Here is a 20,366-nt window from a genome sequence, read left to right as displayed (position 1 = left end):
ATGGTGATGAACATCGCAGCGGACAAGCGCAGGGAAAGAAAGAAACAGATACAGGAACATACCCTGGCAAGGAGAAATACGGGTCTGATATAGGGGCAGCCTTGATTAAAACAGGCTCCTATATCTGATCCTGTCCAACACCAGCTGCTGCAGAAGAAGCAGGAACCTCCAGAGGGCAATCTGGGATGATGTGCCCAGAAGCATTAGCCTTCAGAGCCTCGGCATCTAGAGACTGCCCTCCTCACCGGCCAGGAGGAGAGAACTAGAAACACCCAGCAGACCCATGGAAAAGGCCCAGGAGGTCATTACCAAGAAGTATGTGTGTGCGTGTGAGGCAGACTGAAGGAGTACAGGGCGTGGGTGAGTGTGTGCGCACACATTTGACTCACATGGGTGAGTGTGTGTGCATTGGAATACATATATATCTGACCACCTGGCAGCATGCACCTTTGTTTGACTACGAGAAAAAGGGGAAACAAAACGGACAAGCATATTACAAAAGCTTCTCTTTGCCACAGGCCCTGGAACACATGCAACTGAAGAGGTGAGTGCATCCGTAAAATAGCATGGGCATGGTAGGAAAACTGCCAAGATGCATCTAGCCCTTGCTGGACACCTGCCCCCCTTGGTGTGTGCCTGTACCTTCTCCGTCACACTCTTCCTACGGCATGAATGCCAGCGGTTGTGTGTGCCCAGAACACTTATGGTGCATGGGTCCCAGTGTGTTTGTCCCAAGAGAGCACAGGAGGGTGTTCTGGGGGAGAGGGAAAAGGGGGCACATCACACGTCCTGGCAGAGCACTGATGACACAGGGGGAAAAAGGAAAGCCCAAGAAGGTGCAAAGTGATGGGGTCGCGAGTGACAGCACACAGACCACAGAACTGGAAAGAAGCAGAAGATAGAAGATTAGAAAGAAAGTAATAAAATCAGTGGCATGCACTTCAAGAAAATACAGGTTAGCGAGGCTGCAGCACCGTGTACAGGGCAATGCAGTCCTCCTCCCGCACCGTCCGTGTAGTGCTGCCTGGGGGCCTCTGGAAATAAGACCTGAGCCATCATGTCACTGTGCCTGCTCTAGCACTTACAGAAGAGGGGTCCTAAGAAGACTAGATCATCCTGGGAGATCTGTGGTAGCAGGGAACAGTCCATCCGCGTCTTACAACAAGGAGCACATTGGGGTGACTGACTGATTCCTGCCAATGCCAAAATACGCAAGGCCTTAACCCTACCCAAGGAATCAGGCAGGCACTTCTCTAAGAACTGAATAAAAAGCTACACCTTGGTATCAGAAGCAAAGTGGATCTGAGGACACGCTCTGCAGAACTTAAAAACAGTAACACCGGATCTGGTAACTGACAAGCAAGACAGCTGCAAGTAGCTTCTCCTTGTCACGTATTCTTATCTCTAAAAGGCCTTCCCTTCAGTAGTTCATTTTCCATGAACAAAACAAGCTTACAAAAGAGACTTAAGGTTTGGAATGCAGGGATCTCTCCCCTGCCCACAGTGGACAAAACCACTACACTCAACGCTCACTAACGCTTCTACAGTGCAATGTACAACTTTTCCTGTGCCCTAAGCAATTTCAAAAAATCCTAGCTAATCCAAAAGCTTAGTCAGACGTACAGTAATGTTACAGGAGTAAATCATGAGATCACCCCAAAAAAATCCTGCCCCCCCCGCATTTTTCAGATTTCTTTATCTGCTGGCAACAGCAACAAGTTCACGGAAGAACCGAGTCCCGAGGCACGTGATGTACATTCTGTGACATGAGCAACGTCCTTGGGATGGCTTCGCTTTGAAAGGCTTGCGCAGGCAATGCCATGTTTCTCCTTTCTACACCCATCTTAAACAAAGCTTTTATTACAGCAGTCCTTGGATACGTTACTGCTGTGGCTTAGGAGGAATCAGAGCTAACATTGCCTCATAAAGCCGGCCCCACCACATGAGGAAATGGGCAAGGGACATGGAGGCACGAGGGAGAGAAAGTCCTGCGTATCTAATTGGGAAGGGAGGACAGACCAGTCTCTACTGCCTCTCCAAGCATAGTGATGTTGATTTTTGGGAGAAGCCCAATGGACAGCTTCTGTTTTGTTTGACCAAATACAACAGTGGAGCTTTTTTTTTAGGTGCAAAGACTGAGCAGCAACTCTGTGCAAGAGATCTACTCCTGATGACACTGCGGTGCTTACACAGCATCATACTGCCTCGGTTTTTAATGCATTCAATGCTCACAGCCTTCCTGTGAGGCAGAGAAGTGCTACTACAGCCCTCTCTCCGCACACCTGCGGTACAGAGGGACTCTGTGGTCTCTCCAATGCCATAAGGAAGTATATGCCAGAGCAAGAGTTTGGATCTGGTCATCTCAGTCCCAGCCAGCCTCTTCTGAGCAATGGTTTGTAACCACACAGTGCGCTCCACAACACCTATCAGCTTCTAGCCCTGTAACACAAAGGCAACGTGTCTGTTTTGGCAGGCGTTGTTAACAAAATCGCTTCCACCTGTATTTCTGTGAAAGGGTTGTTCCTGGCTTAATGTGAAAATACAGAACTTCCACTGGTGAATGATGCCACCTGAAAAGTTGTGACACAGAAACCACGGGAACAGCATCAACTATAACAGGCATGAGATGCCAAATACAGCAGAACATACAGTGAATCAGAGCAGCAGACAGAACCCCACAGGTTTTGGAGCACGAAACAACAGCACAGAGTGGAAACAATCCTGCCAGAGCACGCTCTGTTGACAACCTGACTCATCACTGTGCCCGTGTGTGGGCATCCCCGGGGAAGGAGACTTTACTAACTACAGAGAGTAATTCGGGTCGGAAGGGACCTCTGGACGTCAATCTGATCCAAAAGCTGCTCAAAGCAGGGCCAGCTTCAAAGGTCTAACAAACATGCTACAAGATGACAGAAATCAATCTCTTCCAAATCAAGGCTCCAGTAACGTGTTTAGCTTTCTGACATTGCAGTGCAGTGAGACTAAGGCAGTGCTTCAGAAAAAAAACTCCCAGCTGAGACAGACCAGGCACAGGACTCATCCAAGGCAAAGAGTTGGAGCATACCAAGAAAGTTTTTCTTGAAGGACAAAAGCCCTGGTCCTAGGAAGGTTAGTCCAGCTCTAAATAAACCATAAGCAAATCTGTTACATGATCAAGGAACAATAGGAAGCTTTGTACCCTCAAAGCCCTAGGAAATTAGCCAGCTCTCCTTGAGGATTCCACTATACATGTCTTCATCCTCAGAGCCTCCCAGCAGATGACAGCACCGTTATCATCCACATCTAAGCACAAACACTGGAGTTGCCAAGTGGTATCGCAAGTCATGGTAATCCCTCTAGCGTCTTATCTAGCAGGCTGGCAAGGATGAGTCACTAGCAGCCCTGTTCCTCTAAAAGCTCTCAATCAAACCCCAAAAGAGACTGTTTCAGATTGTCCTTTGAATGCCTCCTACAGGAATGTTATGGGAATAAAACTATTGGTTGTAGGAGCAGCCTGACTAATTTTGAAAGGAATTATATGACATAGTAAATGCCTGGACTAACTTCAAGTCTTAAGTTCTGAGCTAGGAAGTTCTCTTTCTTCCAAAACAATTTACATACTCTTTCGTAGCTGATGAAACAACTTGTGTGGGTAAGAATGCCTCATCTTGCCAACTTCTTGGCTTCAATAAATATAATCACCTTGCAGCTTCAATAAATATAATCTTTTTCATGTGTTACAAAGCAGATGGGAAGCTGTGTGCTGAGAGGGAAGGAATACATTGACCATCACATAAAGGTGCTTAAGTTATGTTTTTTATAAAACTCCACTGTCTTCATTATTGTGCAAACACTGTTGAAACACAAGAGTCATCTCACTCATGTAATTGTCAGAAGCAGATGAGCTCAGCCAGGCGGATGGTTTGCACTGTCTGAACAGATACTATATAACCTCCCCTGACGTCTGACTTAAGAAGGCTCGTTTATTCCCTGTTTTTAATACCATGTAATCCAAAAGACATGCAGCAGGTCCCCTCTTCCTGAACTAGCCTAGTGAAGAGAACAGTGAAGGTCCTTCTGTCTCACCGTGCTGCCCTCCACATTGCTCGTTTCTCTGCCTCCAGAGCACGACGTTCTGCTGGAGAAAGCTCCTTCTCTTGGCCACTCAGAAGCTCAGGACTCTGCATTCGCAATCGCTCCTGGTGTCGCCGTTCAGCTTTGGCTGTCCGCACAGGTGCCACTGGATCCCCTGCTCCAAGATATAATGGACTCAACCTGGACAGAGAGAGAAACAGTGAGAAGCAGGCTGGCATGGTCCAACACAACTCCTGTCTGCCTGTTTTCAAGATAAAAGATGATGACCAACAACATCCATCAACTGTTTGGTACCACCTCCAAGGACATCACCCTGGGAGATGGAAGTAAGCATAACACAGGCAAGTTTCTCTTAAGGAGTTGGTTCCGATCACAGTTTCCCTTTCTCCACAAAATCCTTCGTTTTACACCCTGTGTCTGCTCAAAAGCAGAAGCCATCTGCTCCACCACCCGCAGCTCCTAGGCAAAGGGCACTGCTGATCCACCTACCCAGACACAGAGTTGGTTCTCTGTTCAGGCTTGATTCCCTCTTCCAGTGAATTCCTCTGTGAGCTGCTGTTCTCATTCACCTCAGAGGTCCTAGACGAAAACAAGCACGTCAGCTAGCAGTGCCGCAGGCTGGCATACCCGAGAGAGGTTTGGAACAGACCCAGGCCCCAGAGAGCAACACCTAGTTCAGTCTGAAGACATGACCCTTAATGATTTCGCTCAACAGCTCCTTCTCCATTGCTGCAAGCCCTTCCTTCCTGATTTCACAAATGTTCACACTTTCTAACATCAGAACTCCTTTTCTTCATTTGGAGGTCAACCATCCACTAACACACATGCGCACTCTTCAAATGCAATGCACGGTGTTTGCTGAAAAGTTCTTCCCCTGCTCTAGCCTGGCTCTTTCCAGCTGCCATTACACGATGGGCAGCCTGGCTTCTTCCAGCTCTTTGCTTTGCTGCTGTCAGAGATGCCTGAATGTTAGTGAAGGATGACCTGCCGGGCTGAAAGTGAATGCACGTCTGGGCCTGGGACGAATCCCGAGGGGGTCTCAGAACAGCCATTCTCCATGTAGCCACTCCCTGGGCAACTGCTTGACACACGGAGGCTTTACGCTCGTAACCAAATTACTGCAAACTTGAGATCAGCTGAGCCGTAGTTACCATCTGCGCTCTTAACCTGTGCACGTGCAGATACTACTCAGTTTGATCAGGAGGTCACAAAAGCCTGTTTTCCACAGGTTAAGAATATGCACACAGTTACTGCGGGTCAGGTAGCAGTAAGAAAGTTTATCATGACTCTGAGCCCTTATTTTTACTGCTCAAGTTTATTTTCATTAAATTTCAGTTTCTGTTCTAGCGTGACAAAAAAAATTATTTCAAGAAACACAAATCAGTCTATTCCACTGCCTTGCCTTTGTTCAAGCATAAATAATATGCAACTGAAAGTCATCTGATGGATTCAGCCTTATTGTTCTCTAACCTCCCACATTTCAATATGAAAACAGTAGGGATAAGGAGGCCTTCACACCAAACCAAGAAGCTGGTTTGCGTTTGGCTGCTGTCCTTCCTCAGAGCTGCCCCATCAGCACGGGAGGGGGAAGGTCTCGGTGCATCCTTTATCTGAGAAGTTCCTTAACAGAGAGACTGAAGAGAAGCAATGGAGAGCAACGACATTCAAAATGACAGGATAAGTGTTTTCAGCCACTGTAAGACTGACAATACAAGTGTTTGTGAAGAGAAGAATGTCTGTACCAAAGACTCAAAGAGAGAGTCAGACAAGGACAGCTTCAGCTTTATTTTAGTGCAACCTTATTTTTATTGGAAATCTTATGAGAAGCCTTTTCTCATTCCCCAGTCCTATGTCCAAGAATTAGAAAAACAACATCAAGGCAACCTGGAGGACAAGTCCAGGAAATAAAAGCCGAAAAAAACCCAAACCTAGGTTGATCATCAGGGCTTATCTTGAATTAGCGATCTCTAAAAATCAACATCTCTACATACCCAAGTGCACAGCTGAAGGAGCTGTTCTTCTGAAAAGAAAGGTCCTGAAAAACCTGCTCAGTTCTATGCTGAAAAAGAAATACTGCCCAGCCCTCTTCCCTGAAAATTACTGACACCTCTGACACGTGTGGGTGGTAATGAGCTACCAGTCTTGTCTTACCGAGTTGCTGGAGACTGGCTGCTCCTTCCATTTAGTCTCTCAATCTTGTACTCGACTCCTTCAATGATGACACTGGACTGCATGCTCATCTCAGGCACCTGTTTTACCATCTCATCCTCTTCTGCCTCTTCCTCCAACAGAAGGGTACGTTTCTGCTGCAGTTTTCGAGCTGCCAAAATAAGACAGAGTCATCTGTGATTCTGTGATCTTATACCACACTCGCTAAACCCCCACAAGGATGCAACTTCTGGGCAGGTCCTTACGCTCATCATCCCTGCAAGCTTGTGCTGTTTTCAGTCCATACTCTCTCCATGGATGCCTTTGTATGTCCTCCACTTCACTAACGCTTCAGATGTAACAAACTCTACACCGATCCCTCAGTCCCTCCTTCCTTATTCACTAACTTTCATTCCTGGACACTCTATAGAACAGACTTCCAACAGTTCATCGTGCTGAGTGTACCCATCCTCAAACTGGGAGTTGTGTGCAGACTCTTCTGCCCCCACTCCCAGATGGGACAGCCCTAGGAATCTGCACACACATGTTGTGTCCGATCTTCCCACTCGCCTTCTGGAGAGACGAAAGCCTGGAGTGCTGGTGACAGGTCTCCACACGTGGCAGTGGACCAGGGGAACCATCATGCAGGCACACACAGAGGTCACAAGAGGATCAGGGACAAAAGGGGACAGCGAGCAGGCTGCTCTCTGCAGGCAGGAATTCTGCAGGTGACCAGCCACCGGCGGTGTTCCTCAGCGCTCATTTCTAGGGCCAGTTCTGTTCAACAGTCTTATCAACAATCTGGATTCAGCTGAATGCACCATTAGCAAGTTCGCTGATGATACTAAACTGGGAGGTGCTGTGGACTCTCTCGAGGGACATGAGGCCTTGCCGAGGGATCTAGATAGATCGTAGCACTGGGCAATCATCAATGGCATGAAATTTAACAAAAACAAAAGCCAGATTCTGCCCCTGGAATGGAGTAATGCCGGACACAAGTATAAACTGGGAGAGGAGCGTCTGGAGATCAGGCCTGCAGAAAGGGACCCAGGGGTGCTGGTGGGCACAGCTCAGCAGGAGCCAGCAGTGTCCCCTGGCACCGAGAGGGCAAACCACGTCCCAGGGGACATCAAACACGGCACAACCAGAGAGGGGATCGTCCCGCTGTGCTCAGCGCTGGTGCGGCCTCACCTGGAGCTCTGTGTGCAGCTCTGGAACCCACCATTTGAGGATGTGAAGGTCCTCGAACGGGTCCAGAGGAGGGAACCAAGATGGTGAAGGGCTGGAAGGCATGTCCTCTGAGGAGCGGCTGAGGACTCTGGGTTTGTCTCGTTTGGAGAGGAGGGGGCTGAGGGGCCACCTCCTGGCTCCCTGCGGCTTCCTGAGGAGGGACGTGGGGAGGGAGGCGCTGAGCTCTGCTCCCTGGGATCCAGGGACAGGACGCCTGGGAATGGCTCAAAGCTGCGCCAGGGGAGGGTCAGACTGGACACGAGGAAGCATTTCTTTACCAAGAGGGTGGTCAGACCCTGGAACAGGCTTCTGGAGAGGTGGTTGATGCCCGAGCCTGGCAGTGTTTAAGAGGCATTTGGACAATGCCTTTAGTGACACGCTTTAACTTTTGGTCAGCCCTGAAGCGGTCAGGCAGTTGGACTAGATGATCATTGTAGGTCCCTTCCAACTGAAATATTCTATTCTATTTTGACCTGTCTACCATAATTGCAAAGTAATAACTCTGCTTGGCCTCTTTTGTTACATGTTTTTAAAATAAACAAATGCAAACAGAACACTTGTGCAAGTAGGTGTGCCCACATGCTGAAATTTCTAATGCTGCAGTTTGCGTGCAGTGGGAGCCCAAAGCAGCAGGAATCTTTGTCTAAGTGCTGGAATTGCAAAGATCCAGGGGATGTAACTTACCACTTTGATATATTTGATTGGGCTGTTTCATCCTGAGTTAATTCATTGTCTGGACAATCATCACCATGGGATCTTTCTTCCCCAAAGGGATTTTTTTTTATTATTTTTATTTTTAATTCTAGTATTCAGAGATCCTGATTAGGTGATGTTTGTCCTCATCTACCCGGCTTAGCAAATCTCACAACAAGCTGAAATGCAAGCCTGAAACTTGTCATTACTCTACAGTTCTCTACATCCTTTAGATCTCAATCTTTGCATTGCATCTCCTACATCTCTTTTAGCCACCAGTTAGAGTGTGACATACCCATATAACTTCTTATGTTGGATCTATAATTCTTTTGGCCATATTGCATTGAAGAAACACAAAATGACAAGTTGCAATTTCTTCTTCTTACCTTCCTTTCTATCTTCTATGAGCTTACTCTTGTCATAAAATGTTCATGTTCCTGAACTACTAAGCGAAAATGAGACGGTTTCTAACACTCTGGACAAATTTGCCTCTGGAAAAAACAGCCTCTGAACAGGAACATAGGAGGGAAGGTGGGAAAGAGAAGACTAGCTATTTACAAAATGAAAAAAAACCCAAAAAACAAAACCCAACAATTTACAAAAGAAATTCTGTGATAATCTTTGCAAGCAACAGAGTCACATCTCCCAAACCCAGAAGTCCAATTCCAGCTGTATTTTCTTACAGAGCAGGACAGGATTTCAGCAGAGGCCCTTTTTTCCACTTAACATCATTCCTCTTCACCTTTTAAAACAATCTCAAGGGGAGGAAATTACATCAAAAGCTATAGCAGTAATTTTCCCTCCTGTTGCAAGCCCCGTGCAAAATCAGAGCGGCATACTGAGCAATAAACGCTCTGCTGTCAGACACTACCTAGGGACGCTATGGGCAACCCCACGTTGCTGCGTATCAGCCTCGGCAGCTTACAAAGACACCGTTATTTGTAGTAGCTTCTTTAAAATTTATTGAAGTGTTTACGAGCTACAGGAAACCGTGACACCACAGCACTTCCACCAGTCCACACAGTAACAGCGGAGCATCCACAAAACTCCATAACATACACTTACCTTAGGCTATTACCAGGCCTTAGGAATAACCACCCGTGGGGTTTTGGAAGTGCTTTTTTAGATTTCTGGGGTGTGCGCTCTCTTGTGCCTCAGACGGAGAAAGGATTCCCTTAACAGGCTAGATTTCCTTGCACAGATTCCAACGTACCTTCCTCTTCTTTCATTTTCTTCAGGTCATCCTCTCCTACCAAGGAGACTCGCTTGGGGGGCTTATCCATCTGCTGCTGCTTCACCTCAATTTCGAAATACTTTTGCCTCTCGCGGAAGGACCTCTGCTCAGGGCTGTGCAGTCCTCCGGGGCTGTGCGCCGCCACCTGCGAGAGCCACACCAGCACTGCCCACCCAGCAACCAAGCCAGACCTGCCTCCCACATTGCCCCGATGCCTGCCCACCCTGGCCATGTCCTCCACACCCTCCTCCTCCTCCCCGGCCCTATGTGCCCACGCGCTGATCATGCACTACACCAACAGCCCCAAAAGCCCGAATCCTCTGCGAGTCCCCATCCCACTTCCCCCTCCAGCCACCAGAACTCACCTCTGGAGCAGTTTTGGGATTCTCTGAGCTGGTCTGACCAGGCAATTCCTAAGAATAGAGAGAAACAGGCATGTTCTGAAAAGAAAGTTTTCTACCACCACTCTTGCCCTCCAGCCAAACGTCACCAATGACACATAAACAGCAGCAGTTCCGGACACTAACTGATGGAAGAGTTCACAAAACTGTCCCAGAATTAACACAAGACAAAGCCACTTCAGGCTTAGCTGTTTTGAGTAATAAGGATTTACCTTAAATTGAGGGCTAAACAGAAACAAATGGTGACAACTTTTAAAAGGGCAGAAAGTGAAAAACACAGGGAAATAGGTGAGGAACAGGAGCAGAGGGTTAGCTTAAGATGGAGGAGGCTCAGACTTTCTTTAAATCAAAGATGCAACTATCGAAAATTTACTCATAAGAGGTGGAGACACCGTCAGGAAAGAAAGAAATCCATATTTACCAGAATAAATAACAGAATATTGGATGAGCAGAACTACAGGGTGCAGAAAAAGAAACTGATCCACACGACCCATCTGTGAACTAGAAATCAGTAAGGGTAAAATGAGAACTGCCAAAGAGTTATTACAAATATGAAAGTTTTTTTAATTATACAAATGAAAAGGAACCACAAGAAGAGAGCAAGGAGACTACCTTCAACTTCAACTTTATTCATATGCACTTCAAAAAACTACCACGAAGTTTTAATTTTGTATAAGGAGCACAATAACAGAGAACGGAAGAACGAAAAAGAAAAAAAAGAAAAAAAGCTTCTAGCTAAGAAGCAAACATCTAGAAATAGAAATTATTGCTCCTAACACAGAAGAAAACCTACGAGCTCAATACACTCACATGCTGGGACAAGATAATCACTGTTCCACAATTCTGAATGAAATGACTTGTGAAACCCCAAGTCTGACAAGCATGGATTTTTAATTTACTTGTTTAATTGGGTGGCAGCTCATGTCTAAAAAATAGCTAATATTTTCTTAAAAATCAAGAAGCTGGCAAAAATAATTTCAGCAGCAGAGCTATCAGCCTGTTCAGTTTCAACAGGACAAATATTCACAGATGAATGTAATTAAAACAAAAATAAATAGAAAAGATTAAAATGGATCAGGTGCAATGAAGATTAATCTAATGTCCTCCTTTGATAATAGATTTGTCTGAGACTTTCAAAGATCAGTTTTGTGACCAACCTTGCTTAACATTCTCTTTGCCCAATTTGACTCAAAATCAGGAAGGTGTGAATAAAATTTGTGAGTGGCAAAGTCCAGAGCACAGATTCACAGAAATGCAGAGTTGTCCGAGACCTCTGCGAATTATTTCATTCGTCCCACTCCACTGAATGGGGACAAGCACTGTCACAATTCAGAATAGTCTGGAATACCATCCTGGTAGGACGGGTTGATTTGAAGAAGATGAAAAGAATTTAATTTGAGAAATACAAGGTGATCTACTTCAGGGTCAGTAATTGTTTCTTAAACAGCGATACATCAGCTAGAGACTATGAAGCTGGAGAAACCATCTGTGTACAAGACACAACCTGACTCATGAAATGTAGGTCAGTGGTGGGTCGCATGTGCCAACAGAGACGAGTCCCGCTTCCTTTTCATCCTGGACTGAGCTAGCGCCTTCCCTGAGCTTCTACCGACAGTCATCTAACTCCCAGTAAATCAGTCTATAAGGCTAAAATGGCCAAAAGTCAACCCTACCAACAGTAAGAAAGACTTGTGACCCACAATAATCATAGAATCATAGAATCTTCATGGTTGGAAAGGACCTTTGAGATCATCGAGTCCAACCATACACACACAAAAACCCCCAAACCCCTACAATCCCTGTCACTAGGAACATGCCCTGAAGAGCCACACCTAGACATTTCTGAAATACCTCTAGGGATGGTGACTTTACCAAATCAGACCAGGATGAGGCCAGATGAGCACCAACGTAGGACAAGGTAGACAGTGAGGGGACAGGATTAGCTTAGATAAAGCTGCTGTCACAAGTCACTGCAGAACAGCCATAGCTACAGTAGAATAGTATAGAATAGCCACAGCCCCCAGTATAGCACAATCATGAGAAAGGTGAGTGTGATCTACTGACTTGTAAGGAAAGGCACTGTCAATTAATATGAAAGGAAGAAAGGAAGAAAGAAACAATAAACAATACCACAGCAGAAAGAAATCTGTGAAATAGGATTTTTCATTCGCACCAAAGGTGCCGGCAAGAATTCAGACAGGGACAGGCGAAAAGCAGAGCAGTAAGACGATTAAGAGAACAGAGGGTCTTCCCAAACACGGGATGTCACAGGTGACAGTGTTTTGCTTCTTTAGTTCAGTAAATGAAGTGAAAGTATGACTGTTTATAACAGCAAGCTCCAGAGCTCTCGCATAGCTGGAGTGCTGCCGTGCACGGCCACAAGCTCTTCAGGAAGGACTGGTGGGGAGGAGAGCATGGGGGATGCCCCAGCAACATGCTGGACATGGGTCAGGACAAAGCCTTTGCAGAGCGAGGGCTGGCCCCATGCTGGGATGCTGGAGCGCATCCAGCAGGTCCAGGGAAGGAATCCTTCATCCTCCCTCTCTGTTCAGCACCCACAGGAGCAGTGTGCCTAGTCTGGGGCTCCCCAGCACAAGAATGCCGCTAACAAGCTGCGGCTGCGGCATGTCATGTGGAAGACCATCAAAATGGTCGTGGGGCTGCAGGACATGACATTTGAAAATGGGCTCAGAAGGCTGTGCTTGTTCAGCCTGGAAAAGAGGCGGCTCAGGAGAGGGGGATCTAATTCCTATATTCAGCTTGCTAGAGGCGGTTCCGGAGCATGAGGTCAGATTTCTCAGAGGTGCACAGCAAAAGGATGAGAGGCAACAGACACCAGTTGTGGTAAAAGAAATTCTGATAAAACATATAGAAAAAGAACCTCTTCACAGCAGAGACAGTCACACGCTGGAAGAGATTGCCCACAGTGACCTCAGAATCTCCATTTCTGGAATTTCAGAACTCAAGTGGACTGGGCCTGAGCAACCTCATACACCTTCAAAGGTTTCTTGTTCTGCATGGAGGACCAAGGCAGATGACCTCCAGAAGCCTCCTCTAGCCTGAATGGTTCCATGATTCAAATACATGGAGGGGACAAGGAGTAGTTCCAATTAAGTTAAAGATCAAAATCTAATAAAAAATTCCTCAGAACAAGTTTAGCCTGGCCCTGGACTCTGGAAGTTCAGAGAGTTTCTTTATATCAGAACAGCAAGGTTATACAACAGCATCCTAATGTTCAGGGAGAATAACAGTGACGTGAAATTCAACGAGCTTTCAGGACTTGATGTGTTTATGGACAGGATTCTCCAGGGTGACCATCCGCAGCATGAACAGACTCCAACTTCCAAGGGACCTCAACATTTCCCTCCTTCACGACAGCTTTCTTCGGAGGAAACAAATGACTACCTCCTTCCTGTTGTCACACTTCCCTTGCTCACCTGCAATGCCCACCCTTCTGTTCGTCCCTCTGTTTGTGTAACATGCTCCCCAGCCACGCTGGTTACCTGTGTCTCAAGCAGAGGGTGTGACAAGGGCACTGCTGCAAAGGTCTTGTATGCTTGCTTGACGTTGATGGGGATCTCATCAGGAGAGGGTGGTGAAGGTGGCTTTTGCTACAGGGACAAAGACAGAAAGTAAAGATAACCACAGATGTTACAAAAAAAACCAAATATGGGGGAAACACAGCACAACTCTCAGCGTGCAAAGCCTGAAGAGTGGAATATATAAGGGACAGGTCCTGCAGCTTGGGCAGAAACACAAGCAGGGTATTGTATAAGTGCTATATACAGCAGCATGTGTCTCTCAGCCCCATTTTATTTCTTGGATGGTGGAGGAACGATCAGAATCACAGAATGGTGGGGTTGGCAGGGACCTCTGGAGATCATCTAGTCCAACCCCCTGCCAGAGCAGGGGCACCCAGAGCAGGTTGGATGCGTCCAGGCGGGTTTGGGATGTCTCCAGAGACGGAGACTCCCCCACCTCTCTGGGCAGCCTGTGCCAGGGCTCTGCCACCCTCACAGCACAAGTTCCTCCTCATGTTGGGATGGAACTTCCCATGGTCAAGTTTGTGCCCGTTACCTCTTGTCCTGTCACTGGGCACCACTGAAAAGAGCCTGGCACCATCCTCCCGACACCCACCCTTTCAGTATTTATAAGTGTTGATAAGGTCCCCCCTCGGTCGTCTTTTTTCCAGACTGAAGAGACCCAAATCCCTCAGCCTTTCTTCATCAGAGAGCTGTTCCATCCCCTCATCACCTTGGTAGCCCTTTGCTGTCCCCTTTCTAGCAGTTCCCTGTCCTTGTTGAACCGGGGAGCCCAGAACTGGACACAGCCCTCCAGCTGTGGCCTCCCCAGGGCAGAGCAGAGGGGGAGGATGACCTCCCTCCACCTGCTGGCCACACTCCTCTTGATGCAGCCCAGGATGCCATTGGCCTTCTTGGCCACAAGGGCACATTGCTGGCTCATGGTCATCCTGTTGTCCACCAGGACTCCCAGGTCTCTTCCCACAGAGCTGCTCTCCAGCAGGTCATAGAATCATAGAATAGAATCATAGAATTGTTGAGGTTGGAAGGGACCTTTAAGATCATCGAGTCCAACCTTTAGCCTACCCTGACAAGAGCCACTTCTAAACCATGTCCCTCAGTGCCCCATCTACCCTTTTTTTAAACACCTCCAGAGATGGTGAATCCACCACCTCCCTGGGCAGCCTATTCCAATGTTTAATAACCCTTTCAGTGAAAAAATGTCTCCTAATATCTAATCTAAACCTCCCCTGACGTAACTTGAACCCGTTTCCCCTCGTCCTATCACTTGTCACCAGGGAGAAGAGGTCAGCCCCCATCTCTCTACAACCTCCTTTCAGGTAGTTGTAGAGGGTGATAAGGTCTCCCCTCAGCCTCCTCTTTTCCAGGCTAAACAACCCCAGCTCCCTCAGTCGTTCTTCATAAGGTTTGTCCTCCAGGCCCCTCACCAGCTTTGTAGCCCTTCTCTGGACATGCTCCAACACCTCAATGTCCCTCTTGTAGCGAGGGGCCCAAAACTGAACGCAGTACTCGAGGTGGGGCCTCACCAGTGCCGAGTACAGGGGGATGATCACTTCCCTAGTCCGGCTCACCACACTATTCCTGATACAGGCTAGGATGCTGTTGGCCTTCTTGGCCACCTGGGCACACTGCTGGCTCATATTCAGCCGGCTGTCAACCAACACTCCCAAGTCCTTTTCTGCCGGGCTGCTTTCGAGCCACTCTGCCCCAATCCTGTAGCGCTGCATGGGGTTGTTGTGACCCAAGTGCAGGACCCGGCATTTGGCCTTGTTGAACCTCATACCATTGGTCTCAGCCCATCGGTCCAGCCTCTCCAGATCCCTCTGCAGAGCCAACCTACCCTCAAGCAGATCAACACGCCCGCCCAGTTTAGTGTCATCTGCGAACTTACTGAGGGTGCATTCGATCCCTTCATCCAGATCATTGATAAAGATATTAAAGAGAACCGGCCCCAGCACCGAACCCTGGGGGACACCACTTGTGACCGGACACCAACTGGATTTAACTCCATTTACCACCACTCTCTGGGCACGGCCATCCAGACAGTTTTTTACCCAGCGAAGAGTACACCTGTCCAGGCCATGAGCAGCCAGTTTCTCCAGGAGAATGCTGTGGGAAACAGTGTCAAAAGCTTTGCAAAAATCCAAGTAGATAACATCCACAGCTTTTCCCTCATCCACCAAGTGGGTCACCTTATCATAGAAGGATATTAGGTTTGATAGGCATGACCTGCCCTTCACAAACCCATGCTGACTGGGCCTGATCACCCTGTTCTCCTGCATGTGCCGTGTAATGGCACTGAGGAGGATCTGTTCCATGACCTTCCCAGGCACCGAGGTCAGACTGACTGGCCTGTAGTTCCCCGGATCCTCCTTCTGGCCCTTCTTGTGGATGGGTGTCACACTTGCTAACCTCCAGTCAGCTGGGACCTCCCCGGTTGTCCAGGACTGCTCATAAATGATACCAAGTGGCCTGGCGAGCACCTCCGCCAGCTCTTTCAATACCCTTGGGTGGATCCCATCCGGCCCCATAGATTTGTGCACCTCCAGGTGCTGAAGCAGGTCCCTCACCATTTCCCTTTGGATTAGAGGGGCTTCATTCTGCTCCCCATCCCTGTCTTCTAGATCAGGGGTCTGGGTGCTCAGGGAACAACTGGTCCTACTGCTGAAGACTGAGGCAAAGACTTCATTAAGTACCTCAGCCTTTGCCTCATCCTTGGTCACTATGTTGCCGGCCCCATCTACTAGAGGACAGAGATAATCCTTAGTCCTCTTCCTATTGCTAATATATTTATAGAAACTTTTTTTGTTGTCCTTGACAACAGAAGCCAGGTTTAGCTCCAGCTGGGCTTTGGCCCTCCTGATTTTTTCCCTACATAGCTTCACTACCTCTTTGTAGTCGTCTTGAGTGGCCTGCACTTCCTTCCAGAGGCCATAGATCCTCTTTTTTTCCCTAAGTTGCAACACTAGCTCCCTGTTTAGCCAGGCCGGCCTTTTTCCCCGACGGCTTGTCTTCTGGCACATGGGGACAGCCTGCTCCTGCGCCTTTAAGACTTCCTTCTTGAAAATCATCCAGGCTTCCTGGGCTCCTTTGCCCTGGAGGACTGCCTCCCAGGGGACTTTGTCAACCAGGCTCCTGAAAAGCCCAAAGTCCGCCCTCCGGAAGTCCAAGGTAGCAGTTCTGCTGATCCCGCTCCTTGCTTCTCGCAGAATTGAAAACTCTTATCATTTCATGGTCACTGTTCCCAAGACAGCCTCCAACCTTCACATCCCCCACAAGACCTTCCCTATTTACAAACAACAGATCCAGCAGGGCACCTTCCCTAGTTGGCTCTCTCACTGGCTGTGTCAGGAAGTTATCCCCAGCACATTCCAGGAACCTTCTAGACTGTTCCCTCCCTGCTGTATTGTATTCCCAGCAGATGTCCGGCAAATTGAAGTCCCCCACGAGGACAAGAGCTCGCGATCTTGAGACTTCTCCCAGCCGTTTATAGAATATTTCATCTGCCTCCTCATCCTGATTAGGCGGTCTATAACAGACTCCTACTACGATATCCGCCTTGTTAGCCCTGCCCCTCATTCTTACCCATAAACACTCAACCCCATTATCACCATCATTAAGTTCAAAGCATTCATAACACTCCTTAACACTTAAGGACACTCCTTAACAGTTCCAGAAGGCTGGAGTGACATTGGCTTTCCTCCAGTCCTCAGGCACCTCGCCTGTTCTCCAGGACCTTTCAAAGATGATGGAGAGCGGCCCAGCAATGACTTCCACTAGCTCCCTCAGCACTCTTGGGTGCATCCTATCGGGACCCGTGGACTTGTGGGTGTCTAATTGACCTAATTGATCTCTCACTTGATCCTCCTCAACCAAGGGGAAGTCTTCCTCTTTCCCTGTTACTTTCTCCAAAGTCTGGGACTCCTGAGGGCTGGGCTGAGCAGCAAAGACCGAAGCAAAGAACGCATTCAGTAACTCCGCCTTCTCCACATCCTCCGTCACCATGGCTCCTGTCTCATTCAACAGTGGGCCCACAACTTCTCTAGATTTCCTTTTGCCTTCAATATACTTGTAGAAGCCCTTCCTGTTGAGCTTGACATCCCTAGCCAGGTTTAATTCCAAGGAGGCCTTGGCTTTCCTCGTTTCATCCCTGCATGCTCTGGTGACATTCTTGTAATCTTCCTAAGCAGTTATTCCCTTCTTCCACTTATTGTAGACTTCCTTGTTCCTCTTGAGCTTTTTCAGAAGCTCCCTGCTCAGCCATGCAGGTCTCCTGCATCCCTTGCCCGATTTCCTGCTCTTAGGGATGCACCGATCCTGAGCTTAGAGGAAGTGGTCTTTGAATACCAACCATCTCTCTCGGGCCCCCTTGCCTTCCAGAGCCCTAGCCCACGGGATCTCTCCAAGCAGTTTCTTGAAGAGGTCGAAGTTAGCCCTCCCGAAGTCCAAGGCTGTAATTTTACTGCTTGTTGTTTTGTGCATAGTACCCATGATCCTGAACTCTATCATTTCAGGATCGCTACAGCCAAGGCTGCCCCCAACCTTAATGTCCTCCACCAGTCCCTCTGTGTTTGTCAGTACCAGGTCCAGGAGTGCTCCTCTCCTTGTTGGCTCCTGTACCACCTGTGTCAAGAAGTTGTCATCAGTGCACTGGAGGAGCCTCATGGACTGTGCGTGCCTGGCTGCGTGGTCTGCCCAGCAGATATCGGGGTGATTGAAGTCCCCCACGAGAGCCAAGGCCTGCGATTGCGAGGCTACCTTCAGCTGTCTGTAGAAAGCCTCATCAGCTTCCCCATCCTGATCAGGTGGACTGTAATAAACACCCACAACACTGTCCCTCATATTTGCCTGCCCCTTAATCCTTAACCACAAGCTCTCAACTCTCTCTTCATCCACCCCCAGGGAAAACTCGGTGCATTCCAAATGCTCTCTCACATAAAGAGCAACTCCACCACCTCGCCTCGCTGGCCTGTCTTTCCTGAAAAGGACATAGCCATCCATGACAGCATGCATTCCAGTCACGTGAGCTGTCCCACCATGTCTCAGTAACTGCAATGAGATCGTGACCCTGCAACCACACACAGATCTCCAGCTCTTCCTGCTTATTGCCCATGCTGCGTGCATTGGTGTGTACGCATTTCAGAGAGGGAGCTGTGTGTGTAGTTTTGACCCTTGAGATGCGGTGTGCCTTCTGGTTTTCAGAAATACTGGCACACTGGCCCACGAGCAATGAGCAACTACGCCCTGGCACCTCACCAGCAAGCCCAGTACCGTCCCCTCCCCCCTTCAAATCTAATTTAAAGCCCTTAAAATGAGCCCTGAGAACTCTTGGCCTAGAACCCTTTCCCCCCTGCAATATAAGCTGTTCCCGCCTGTTACCAGCAGGCCAGGCATTTTGTAGACCAGGCCATGATCAAAGTACCCAAAGTCCTGCAGGCAGCACCAGGCTCGGAGCCAGGCATTGATCTGCTGACTCCTCCTATTTACCCCCTCATCATTCCCCACAACTGGGGGGATAGACGAGAACACAACTTGTGCTCCCGATCCCTTGACCAGGCGTCCCAGGGTCTTGAAATCTTTCTTCATTGCCTTTGGACTTCTTTTCACTACCTCGTCGTTGCCTACCTGAAAGATCAAAAGCGGGTAACAACCTGAGGGCCGTACCAGGGAAGGAAGCATCCTCTTCACGTCCTTGACCCGGGCCCCAGGGAGGCAGCAGACCTCCCTATGTACCGGGTCCGGCCTGCATATTGGGCCCTCTGCTCCCTGCAGCAGACAGTCACCTATGACAAGGACCCGTCTTTTCTTCTTTACCGCAGAGGTTTTGATGTGGGGGAGGTCTGACTAGACCTCACTGACACCTCCACGGTACGAGAACTATAGTGCTTGTCATCGTCCATGTTCCCTTGCAGAGCACTGTACCTGTTACACAATGGCACCTGGCAGGATGGGGAAGTCACCGGGCAGTCCCGAGTGCGGCGCCTGTTGCGCTGGGCAGGAGCTTCCTGCCATTCTGCCCTGTCCTCCAGGTTACCACCTTCAGTCGGGGGGAGAGAGGACAGGGAGTTCCCTGCTGCAGGGGTTCTGTCTGCCTGCTGTGTTTCTGTCGTGGGACGCAGGATTCTTCTCCAAGCATCTCTCTCCCTCTCACATTCCTTGAAGACCCTCAACCTGCTTACCTCCTCCCTGAGCTCCATGACTAATGGAGGAGATCCTCTACCGGAGCCCATCTCCCTCAGATGTGTCCATCACTGCCATCCGACACCGGCATAAGAGCAGGGCACACCCCGCAGCCTGATGTCTGTGTGGCAGCATGTTCCCACAGGAGCTCCGTCTGAGAGGCTGCATCAGAGCTGGTGGATGTGGAGCTCATGGATGCCATGGTCTTCTTGCGAGTAGATACCATCGCTTCCTGGCTGGGTTGGCAGTCTCTCACTGCTCTCCTGCATGAACTGCCGTGCAAACTGCTATGACCGGGCTGGTGTGTCGATACTTCTGGTGGTACAGATCCTCACTGACTTGACCAGAATTTTGTGACTGAGGTCTTGGCCAAGGGGCCATATTGCTGTCACGGTCCTTAAGGACGTCCACTCAATTCAAGTAGCATGTGCCTACATGAATCAGTGGGCTTTTGGGGCTGGATAGGACAGCTATACAGTGGACTCTGACCCCTACTTGGGCGTGAATAAGCCACGTTAAGGTTATTAGAAAATTAAAGATAAGCTCTGGCCTTATCTGCCATTTCTGACTAAAGGGGCCTCCTTCATGGGATGGGATCTTAGTCTCATTTGGGTTTTGCGGTGACTATTGTACTTCTGTTTATAAAATGATGAGTGTGTACTTCTACATACTTCAAGGCTAATGGTCACAGTCTCCTAAACCAAAGTGGCAACCCATTCAGGCATCTGGCTTGAACAAAAAATTCAGACTTTTTTTTTTTCTTGCTGCACTAACTCAGTTTCAGGTGTTTGTGGTTTTTCTTTGTCCTTGACTGAGGCTAAAGTATGTTGTGGATGATGTTCCCTTCTGCATGGGCTAAAGAAC

At 48.5% G+C, this 20,366-nt stretch overlaps 1 protein-coding gene across 50 annotated transcripts in view; it reads right to left on the bottom strand.

Moving 5' to 3' along the window:
• Window positions 1-20,366, bottom strand: part of SCRIB (scribble planar cell polarity protein) — a 120,053-nt gene that overhangs the window by 12,041 nt on the left and 87,646 nt on the right. For all 50 annotated transcript variants that reach the window (XM_074578138.1, XM_074578128.1, XM_074578123.1 and 47 more), the window contains 6 exons: window positions 13,284-13,391; window positions 9,745-9,792; window positions 9,359-9,524; window positions 6,226-6,394; window positions 4,564-4,653; window positions 4,066-4,254 (listed from right to left, as the gene is read on the bottom strand). In XM_074578138.1, the coding sequence (XP_074434239.1) occupies window positions 4,066-4,254; window positions 4,564-4,653; window positions 6,226-6,394; window positions 9,359-9,524; window positions 9,745-9,792; window positions 13,284-13,391 (770 nt within the window). The remainder of the gene's footprint in view (window positions 1-4,065; window positions 4,255-4,563; window positions 4,654-6,225; window positions 6,395-9,358; window positions 9,525-9,744; window positions 9,793-13,283; window positions 13,392-20,366) is intronic.

This window comes from Larus michahellis, chromosome 2 (genome assembly GCF_964199755.1).
Source record: "Larus michahellis chromosome 2, bLarMic1.1, whole genome shotgun sequence".
NCBI lineage: Eukaryota > Metazoa > Chordata > Aves > Charadriiformes > Laridae > Larus > Larus michahellis.
This window is presented reverse-complemented; position numbering and strand designations above follow the sequence as displayed.